The sequence below is a fragment of the Miscanthus floridulus genome, chromosome 10 (assembly GCF_019320115.1).
Source record: "Miscanthus floridulus cultivar M001 chromosome 10, ASM1932011v1, whole genome shotgun sequence".
Classification (NCBI taxonomy): domain Eukaryota; kingdom Viridiplantae; phylum Streptophyta; class Magnoliopsida; order Poales; family Poaceae; genus Miscanthus; species Miscanthus floridulus.
This window is the reverse complement of record NC_089589.1, coordinates 55640610-55651179: the sequence shown is the minus strand read 5'-3', so window position 1 is coordinate 55651179 and position 10570 is coordinate 55640610. Positions and strand designations below refer to the sequence as shown.

The 10570-nt window shown below is 45.2% G+C and overlaps 1 protein-coding gene and 1 pseudogene across 1 annotated transcript; both read left to right on the top strand.

Moving 5' to 3' along the window:
- Nucleotides 1-525: 525 nt before the first annotated feature.
- On the top strand, nt 526-2230 carry LOC136490279 (2-alkenal reductase (NADP(+)-dependent)-like). The gene is made up of 3 exons (XM_066486755.1): nt 526-1007; nt 1080-1257; nt 1387-2230. The coding sequence occupies exons 1-3, from the start codon at nt 744-746 to the stop codon at nt 2001-2003; spliced, it is 1059 nt and encodes a 352-aa protein (XP_066342852.1). The 5' UTR covers nt 526-743; the 3' UTR covers nt 2004-2230.
- Nucleotides 2231-3855: 1625 nt separating this feature from the next.
- On the top strand, nt 3856-5220 carry LOC136490278 (2-alkenal reductase (NADP(+)-dependent)-like; annotated as a pseudogene).
- Nucleotides 5221-10570: the final 5350 nt, after the last annotated feature.

The window sequence follows — 10570 nt, the reverse complement described above, 5'->3', positions numbered from 1 at the left end:
ACTAATACCGTCTCTCATCCCGAATGCAGCAGCAGCAGTCTCTCTGCAAAGTTATAAGGCAGCACAGTTTTTCATGAAGTAGGCGAATGCATGATGCATCTTTAACATGAGAAAATGGAGTCGCTTATAGAAGCCTCGTAATAGACAATGATTGGGGATGCGAGCTGCGTTAGTCACAGGTTGACCCCCTCTTTTGCTTAGAAGCCTCGTAAGGCAGCTGTGGTCCATTGTTGCTTATGGTGTATGCAGTTGTTAAAGGAAAAATACTAATTTGGTTGCAATCATCAGAATGCACTTGGACCACAATACTCCATAGCCGGTCAAGAACACATACATGATGGTGTAGTAGGTATAGACCACACAAAGCTCGCAGTGGTGTCATATGGATGATGGATTACGCATACTTACAAAACCATCGTAATGGCTGATGGCTGTACTTGAGACGTGACTTGGCAACTGAACCAGATGCACGTCTATAAAACCACACCTGCAGGCCACACAGAGCTCGCAGTGGGTAGCATACAAGGCAGTCAGGATAAGCATTCCATCTATATTTTCTAACTTCTGTACTACCCCAGATGGAACTGAGCTCCATAGCCGCCCCTCTACTTTTAGTTATCAATACAAAAGACAGGCCGGCTGGCCTAGTAGTGTATGGTGTACATATGTAGGAGTGTATATATAGCTACTCTGAGTTAACGAATCCGAAGGTAAGGCCAGTGACGGGCTCGCAGCAGTTTAATATGGCGAGCATCAGCGGCGACGAGAAGGCGGAAGCGGTGGTGCAGAACAAGAAGGTGGCACTAAGGAGGTACGTCACCGGGCTCCCCACCGAAGAGGATATGGAGATCGTCGTGGACACTATCAGTCTGCGTGTGCCGGCGGGGCAGACAGCCGTTCTGGTCAAGAACCTCTACCTGTCCTGCGATCCCTGGATGCGTGACCGCATGAGCAAGCACGATGACAGCGACCCCACCGTGCTCGCCCCGGATTTTGTCATTGGAGAGGTACGAGTTCAAATTCGAGCATTAGAATCAGTTGAAGAATTTTGTGTGACATGTGTGTGATTCATTGATCAGGCCATGGTCAATTTCGGTGTGGGCAAGGTGATCGACACAACGCACCCAGAGTTCGCCGCCGGCGACCTCGTCTGGGGCATGAGTGGATGGGAGGAATACACACTCATCACCCAGACGGAATACCTGAACAAGATCAACCACAGCGAGCTGCCGCTCTCCTACTACACGGGGGTTCTTGGTCAGCAATCTCATCAATGACTGCATGCACCCTTTTGTCTAGTTCTACAAATTCTTCTACGTCTTACTGATTTCAAAATCTACTGGTTTACTCGTCATTGACGCTCATCCAATGTTAACCGCCGTCCAGGCATGCCCGGTCTCACTGCATATTCCTGCTTTTTCGAGCTTGGGAAGCCAAAGAAGGGCGACATCGTGTTCGTCTCGGCGGCGTCAGGTGCCGTCGGGCAGGTCGTAGGGCAGCTCGCCAAGATCTCCGGTTGCTACGTGGTCGCCAGCGCCGTCTCCGACGAGAAGGTCAGTCTCCTGAAGATCAAGTTCGGCTACGACGACGCCTTCAACTACAAGTCCGAGACCGACCTCGGTGCGGCGCTCAAGCGGTGCCTTCCCGACGGCATCGACAGCGTGGGTGGCGCGACGCTGGACGCGGCGCTGCTGCAGATGCGGCACGGTGGCAGGGTCGCCGTCTGCGGCATGATCTCGCAGTACGGTTTGGAGGAGCCGTACGGCGTGCGCAACCTGTACAGCATCATCGGCAAGACCATCCGGGTGGAGGGGTTCAACGTTAATGGCTACTTCCATCTGTACCCGAGGTTTGAGGAGGAGATGGCTGGCTACATCAAGGACGGGAAGGTCACCATCGTGGAGGACGTCGTCGAGGGCATCGGCAGCGCACCGGCAGCTCTGATCGGATTGTTCTCTGGAAAAAATGTAGGGAAGCAGTTGGTTGCGATTGCAGGGGCATGAGTTGAAGCAGGAACTCCGTAATGGTGACGAGATGAGCAAAAAAGTCTTGTGCTACTTGTGTGATGCCAGCTGACTGGGCCGTGGGGTAATAAGAGGGCAGCGTTATTTACTTTTCATCAGCATATTCACATGCCAGTGTACTTTTATTGAAGATTTCAGTCATGATAAATCAACTAAGCAGTCACTCCGGTTTCAAAAACCAGACAGTACTACGAAAACAATTTGTATTGGCGGCTGCCCGCTAGTAAGACTTTATAGAGGTGGCTGACCTGGCCGCCCCCTGTCCATTGATTTGTAAATACTGCTAGAAACATGAGTCACCTCTACATATAGATTTCTAGAAGCAGCTCGAAATCTAGCTGCCTCGATCTAGAAATTGTTTTTCAGAAATTATAAATTGGACAAAAAATATAAAAACTTTTTAATTAGGTGAAGCCCACACCAAGCAAGTCACACAATTTTCTCCGCATGTGCAGCTGGTGGGATTCAAACACCTAACCACCACGCCTCAAAAATCACCTATGACTAAATGATAGATACATTCTTTTTATATTCACTTCACTAGATTTTGAAATTATTATTCGAGACATTAAACAATTTCAAATGAAAGTTTTCAACTGGAAAGTTGTAGATATTGTCGAGTACTACAATTTTGGTTGGCCATTCCTCCAATTGAGGCCATTCCAAAAATTAAGATTTCAAAATTTGACAAATACAAATAAAATTGTCATTGGATAAAATGATTTTAAATGAAAAGGTTGTCAATTACAAAATGGTATAGCTCTTTGAGATCTACAACTTTAGGTTGGTCATTTCTCTGTCAGAGGTCATTCAAAAATTTTGAATATCAAAATGTGACAACTTTAAACTGAATTGTGGGACCATACATTATTTTCAATGAAAAAATTATCAGCTACAATGCTTTAGATCTTTTTGAGACCTATAACTTTGGTTTTGACCATTTCTCCATCTAAGTCATTTGAAAAAAAAAATAAAAAAACTCACAAAATGTCAAAACTTCAAATAGAATTTGCGAATCTACATGATTTCAAATGAAAAAAATCATTGGCTGTAAAGTTGTAGATATCTTCGAGATACCCAAATTTGATATAAACCTTTGTTTTCATACGTGTTTGTTAGAAAAAGGTCATTAATTTTATTATGTTGCACCTATTTTAGATACGGTTCTAGATCCAGCCACCACTATAAGTCAATTCTTAGATGTATGTCTAGATCTAGCTGCCTCTAAAATGAGTGCTTCGTATACCACCCATATGCAATCATTTGATAGTGGTTGTTGAGTGTCTCTAGATCTATCTGCCTCTAATAAATCACGCATGGTTGGTAAGTGCTTCGTATACTACCCCATATAAAATTGAGCTTTCCATAGTCCATATTAGCAATCATAGCAGCTCCTCACCAAGCAACTAACCATGCTTGAATAGTCGAATCCCTCATCTTATTCTCTAACTTCTGTACTTCCCCGTATGAAGCTGAGCTCTTCATATGAGCAATCATTGCAGCCGTTCACCAAGCACCAACCATGCATGAATCCCCTCATCTTATTTTCTAACTTGTGTACTACTACTACTACAGTACTACCCCAGATGAAACTGAGCTCCATAGCCGCCTCCAACCATTCTTGAATATACCTCATCTTATTTTGTAGCTTCTATACTAACTACCCCATATGGAACTTAGCTCCATAGCCGGCCCTCTACTTTTAGTTATCAATAGAAAAGACAGGCCGGCAGTAGTGGACAGATGATGTGTACAATTGTAGAAGTATATATAGTTACTCGGAGTAAACGAGTCCAATAGTAGGCCAGTGACTCGCACGCAGCAGATTAATATGGTGAGCAGCGGCGAGGAGAAGGCGGCTGCGGTTGTGCAGAACAAGAAGGTGGTGCTAAGGAGGTACGTCACCGGCCGTTTCCCGACCGAAGATGATATGGAGATCATTGTGGACACTATCAGTGTGTGTGCCGGTGGGGCGGACCGTCGTGCTGGTCAAGAACCTGTACCTGTCCTGCGACCCCTGGATGCGTGGCCGCATGAACAAGCAAGACGACGGCCCCACCGTGCCGCCCGCCGGAGAGGTACGCATCCAAATTCTATCCACACAATCAGTTGGTCTGGTCTCACTTGCTACATTGCCAGTTGCTAAACCACGTGTCAGCCTTATTAGAATCAAAGGTGAAGAAATCTGTGTGTGATACTGTGATTTGTTAATCAGGCCATGGTCAATTTCTCCGTGGGCAAGGTCATCGACTCTACACACCCGGACTTCACCGCCGGCGACCTCGTCTGGGGGATGACTGGATGGGAGGAGTACACCCTCGTCATGGAACCGGAATCCCTGAAAAAGATAAACCACACCGAGCTGCCGCTCTCCTACTACACGGGGGTTCTTGGTCAGCGATTCATTGACGTTTTGCTCTCAAAATATGCCAGTTTGCTCGTCAAAGACAATGATCCAATGTTAACCGCCGTACAGGGATGACAGGTCTCACGGCATACGCCTGCTTTTTCGAGGTCGGGAAGCCGAAGAAGGACGACTTCGTGTTCGTCTCGGCGGCGTCAGGCGGCGTCGGGCAAGTGGTCGGGCAGCTTGCCAAGATCGCCGGTTGCTACGTGGTCGGCAGCGCCGGCTCCGACGAGAAGGTCAGTCTCCTCAAGACCAAGTTCGGCTTCGACGACGCGTTCAACTACAAGTCCGAGACCGACCTCGGCACCGCGCTCAAGAGGTGTTTTCCCGATGGCATCGACATCTACTTCGATAGCGTGGGCGGCGCGACGCTGGACGCCGTGCTCCTGCAGATGCGCCACGGCGGCCGGATCGCCGTCTGCGGGATGATCTCGCAGTACAATTTGGAGCAGCCCTACGGCCTGCGCAACCTGTACTGCATCATCGCCAAGGCCATCAGGGTGGAGGGGTTTTACTTTACTTTCTACATGCATGTGTACGCGAGGTTCGAGGAGGAGATGGCTTGCTACATCAAGGACGGGAAGGTCACCGTCGTGGAGGACGTCGTCGAGGGCATTGATAGCGCACCGGCAGCTCTAATCGGGCTGTTCTCAGGGAAAAATGTTGGGAAACAGTTGGTTGCGATTGCATGCAAGGGCATGAGTTGAAGCAGGAACTCCGTAATGGTGACGAGCTGAGCAAAAACAAGTCTTTTGATACTTGTGTGATGCCTCACCTACCGGTCCTTGTTTAAATAAGAGGGCACTGTTATTGTATTGGAATAAAAAGGGGGAAATTTGTTGAACACCGCCAAAGTCATAATTTGCTGATGGACATTACAAATTCGTGGTTCCTTACCGCCGCACTGATTATTTTATTTATTTTTCAGTTTTGGAAAGAGAGAAGGTAGGGGAAATGTTTTTACATTTACGGCCATATAAAGTTTCAAAAGGAGCCATCTTAATACTCTCTTGATAACTATTGTTGTAGGAAAACTCAGCTAAAGGTAACAATTTTTTCCATGAACCTTTTGAAGAGATGACACAAGCTCTCAACATGTCTTCCAGTATTTGATTTACACGTTCAGTTTGTCCGGAGGTCTGAGAGTGATAGGTAGAACTTCTGACTAAGTTGGTGCCTAACATCTTATGCAAATGTTCCAAAAAACAAGCAGTGAACTGAGACCCTCTGTCAGACACAATGATTCTTGGCACGCCATGTAGACGTACTATGTGAGATATATACAACTCAGCATACTCATGCGGTCGATAGTTGGTTCTAACTGGAATAAAATGTGCAGACTTGGTAAGGCGATCCACAATCACCCATATGGAATCATAATTCTTATGAGTAGGTGGAAGTTCAACAATAAAATCCATGCTAGCTTCTTCCCACTTCCAGTCTAGAACAGACAGTGGTTGACGCAGTCCAACAGGTTTCAAATAAACAGCCTTAACTCTGCAACAATTATCACATTTAGTAACATAAGCTGCAATCTCCTTTATTTTGGTCCACCAAAAACGGTTCTTTAATTCTTGGTACATTTTACTACTACCCGGATGAATGGATAGTTTAGAAGAGTGAGCCTCTCCTAAGATCTGGTTTCTAAGTTCCTTATCCTTCGGCACTACTAGTCTATCTTTAAACCATAGAATACCATTCTCATCTATACTGAAATGCTTAGTCTCTTGCTCTTTCATCTTTCTTTTGATGTGGAACACACCTGGATCGGTCTTCTGAAGCTCGATGATCTTGCTCTCGAGAGAACAACTTATCATAATATTGTGCAGCACAGCAGGATGTAACAAATTGAAGCCATCTTCTAACAGAGAATTGCAATGAAACTTTATGCTCAAAGCGTCTGCAACAACATTTGCTTTGCCAGGATGATAATGTACTTCTAAATTATAATCTTTGATCAGTTCTAGCCATCTTCTCTGTCTCATATTCAGTTCGGGTTGAGTGAAGATATACTTAACTCTTATGATCTGTGTAGATATGACACACATTGCCAAGCAAATAGTGTCGCCAAATCTTCAATGCATGGACAACTACCGCTAATTCTAAGTCATAAGTTTGGTAATTGACTTCATGTTTCTTCAGCTAATGTGGGGCATAAGCAATGACTTGGCCTTCCTGCATAAGAACACATCCTAAACCGGTACCTGATGCATCACAAAACACATCAAAAGGTTTCTCAATATCAGGTTGTGCCAAAACAGGAGCTGAAGTCAACAAAGTCCATAAAGTGTGAAAAACAGCTTCACACTCCGGAGTCCATATAAACTTCTCATCTTTCTATAGCAACCTTGTCATTGGCTTGGCAATTTTGGAGAAGTCTGGAATGAACCGACAGTAGTAACCTACTAAACCAAGAAAACTCGTGAACTGAAGTCGAGGCCTTCCAATCCATGACTTCTTGCACCTTAGAGGGGTCTACGGAGATCCCATTTTCTGACAGCACGTGCCCTAGAAAAGGTACCTTTCGAAGCCAAAAGTCACACTTGCTAAAATTAGCATACAACTTATGTTCTCTTAGTCTGGTTAGCACAATTCTCAGGTGTTCTGCATGATCCTCCTCGTTTTCTAAATAGATCAGAATGTCATCGATGAATACAACCATGAACTTATCTAGTTTGGGCATGAACACCGAATTCATCAGATACATAAAGTATGTAGGAGCATTTGTTAGCCCAAAGGACATTACCAAATACTCATACATGCCATACCTAGTGGAAAAAGTGGTTTTAGGTATGTCTTCTGGTCTGATCTTAATCTGATGGTAACCAGATCTCAAATCGATCTTGGAGAACACCTTAGTCCTTGATAATTGATCGAACAAGATATCAATTCGAGACAAAGGATACTTGTTCTTAACCGTTATGGTATTGAGTGGTCAGTAGTCCACACACATCTGCAAGGATTTGTCTTTCTTCTTCATAAATAAGGCGGGATAACCCCACGGAGATGAGCTAGGTCAAATGAGACCTATCTCTAAAAGCCCTTGTAATCGGACCTTAAGCTCAGCTAGCTCATTTGGTGGCATTCTATATGCCCTCCAAGAGATGGGTGCTATACTCGGCAATAACTCAATCTTAAACTCTACATCCCTGTTGGGTGGCAACCTAGGCAATTCATCTAGAAATACATCTGGAAACTCACATACCACTGGAATATCAAGGAGGGTTATGGTCTGAATAGCACTGGCGAAGTTTTGGACATCAAGATCTCTAGGAAGTGGCACTAAGAAAGCATCATTACTCTGGGGTTCTCTCAACATGATGGTTCTAGTCGAAGTGTCAATGAGAACTCCATGGCCACTAATCCATTTCATACCCAAGATTACAACTATCCCCAACCCTGGCAATACTACAAGATCTAAGGTATACTCTCGGTTGCTTATTGAGATGCGCACATCTCTGACTATCTAGTTCGTAGAGACATTATTTCCGACTGCACTTATGCAATAACCACCTTTATCTATAGTAACTACCCTTTGATCATGCTTGGATGCAAATATTTGACTCATAAATGAATGTGAAGCTCCAGAATCAAATAAAACAACTACGGGGTGTTGGTTCACAAGAAACGTACCCGCAATAACAAATTCACCTGAAGGGATCTCTTCTAGGGTGGTATAGTACACGTGTCCCTGACATCTATTTGGATTACACTGCTTCTGGTTGTGGTTCTTCTTGGGATAGGGGCAATTCCTTGACCAATGGCCAGTCTTGTTGTAGTTCCAGCATGGCATACTACTAGGTGGAATGTTGGAGCTTCCTTGTCCTATGCTACCCTTTGGTAGGGCAACAAAAAAGGCCTTGCAATACACTTTCTGGTTCTGACTGGTCTGTACCTTCTTCTGAGGTGGTCTATACTTTGGAGCAGATGGGCGAAACTAAGGTCTCACAACAATGGGAGCTTTTGGTTGAGACGCACCTGCTTCATAAGCTCTCTTGCGACTCTTAGATGCTGAATAGATGTTGTTCTGATTCTCTTGAGTTAAAGCAGCACTAACAAACTCATTGAAAGTGGCACATTTGCTGTTAGCTAGTGTCTTCATTAGCTTCGGACTAAGCCCCCTTTTGAAACTAGCAATCTTCTTTGCATCAGTATCCACAAACTCTATGGCAAACCTTGACAAATTGTTAAAGGCATGCAGATACTCAGTTAGACTCTTGGAACCCTGCGTTAGCCTCTTGAATTCTGTATGTTTCATACTCATAAGACCTAGGGGAATATAATGTCCCCTAAATGCAACCTTAAACTGGTTCCAGGTAATTTGAGCATCCTTAGGCAAAGTGGATCGATGATGACTCTACCAAATGCCTGTAGGGCCCTGTAGCTAGTGCCACGCATATTCTATCTTTAGGTGCTCGGTGAGCCTTAAGAGACGAAACTTATGCTCAATTGTATTCATCCATTCATCTGCCTGTAATGGCTCCTCCACTTCCTTAAAAATAGGAGTCTTGGTGTCAAGGAAGTCCTTAAAAGTGCTGAACTGGTTAGGTTTAGTTCCTTGGTGTTGGTCCCTTCCTCGTCCATGGCCAGCATTCTGCGCGATATCGCGCAACACTTCTCCCATGGAATGTTGGGTCATCATCTTCGCTAGCATAGGATGCAGCGGTGGTGGAAGGTCCTCATTGCCATTGCCATTGCCACGGGCACCACTACCACCAACATCATCTCCACCAACTCCCCTACGAGTGTGCGTCATCTACAGATTTGCAACCACACGTAATTATTGATGATGTCAGAAAAATTATAGAGGAATTATATAATTATGCCAAACTAAATTTACTGGAGAGAATATAAATTCATACAATAAAACAGAGGCACAATAATTCATTTCCACAACCATACATCAACAATTATATTACTTAATGACATTCGCAATGCATCCTTTATATGCCAAATTGCTTGCCAACACAATGGGCATTCATTAAAAGTGCAACCACAACATGGGTTACAAGCAAGGTTTCAAGAGTACATCAAAGGGTACATCATGAGATCGAACTAAATTATGAGTTCCTTACATAAATGATCGAAGATAGAGAGCTAACACATCTAGCTAGATACTATAGCTAAGCTACTCCTCGGGTTGGTCGCTGTCGATGTCGGACACACCATCACCGTGGTCTTCCTCAAAAGGCTCGATCCCCTCCTCTTTAGGCTCATCCTCAGCATCCACCTCCATGCCATCGTCCTCAGCAATCAACACATTAGGATCTTTTCCACTACTGGAGCTAGAGGAAGAATTGGGTTCACCATGTTGTTGAGACGATGAACATCCAGTTGTAGCTCCTCAATCTGGCGTATGAGTTCCTGCTCTCTTTGATCAAACTCTATTGCCTGCCTAGCAGCCTAAAACACGGTCCAGATTCTAGCTGCCTCCTTAGTTTCAGCAAGGTGAATGACCTTGTTCCTCTTAGCATAGACATCATGTAACTCAGCCCTAGCTGCATCTCTTTCTGCAACAGCATTCACCAACCAAACCTGGTGAGCTTCTAAAGTTGTAATAGCATTATCAGTTTCCCATTGAGCCTCTTTAGATGCCCTTTGATGCCTACGCACATGCCCTCGCAGCTGACATTGTGCGGCCTGTGCTCGCTGGAGCTCTAGCATGCAGCTAATGTAGTTGTCTTGGCAGGAGTAGAACATCTTCAAGACGGCGAACATAGCACTCATAGCAGCACTAGAGCTCTTTGCTCGCTCATCACGGTCTCTTACTAGTGCATTGCTGCCTGGCTACATCCAAGCGGTCACTGATGGATCCACCCGGGGAAAGGTTTCAGTTGGACCATTGATAAGCTCTTCACCAAACTTCTGACAGATCTCACTCAGTGCCTCCAAAGCTACCACTTCGGCACCTTCCCACTGTGGATTGTCTGCATGGGCCAGAATGGTCATCCACACATCATACCACGACTGCCCCTCAACTGCCACTTCCCTCCAGAAGTAGCGGGTTGGCTCAGCATACCCAACTGAGTTTAGCACCCTCCACAGCAAGGTAGGAGTGCCAAACATAGCTAGGAATGTGTCACTGCAAGGCGGGGCTCCTGGTGCTACCATCTATAGCAAAGTGTGTAACTCTTGTGAG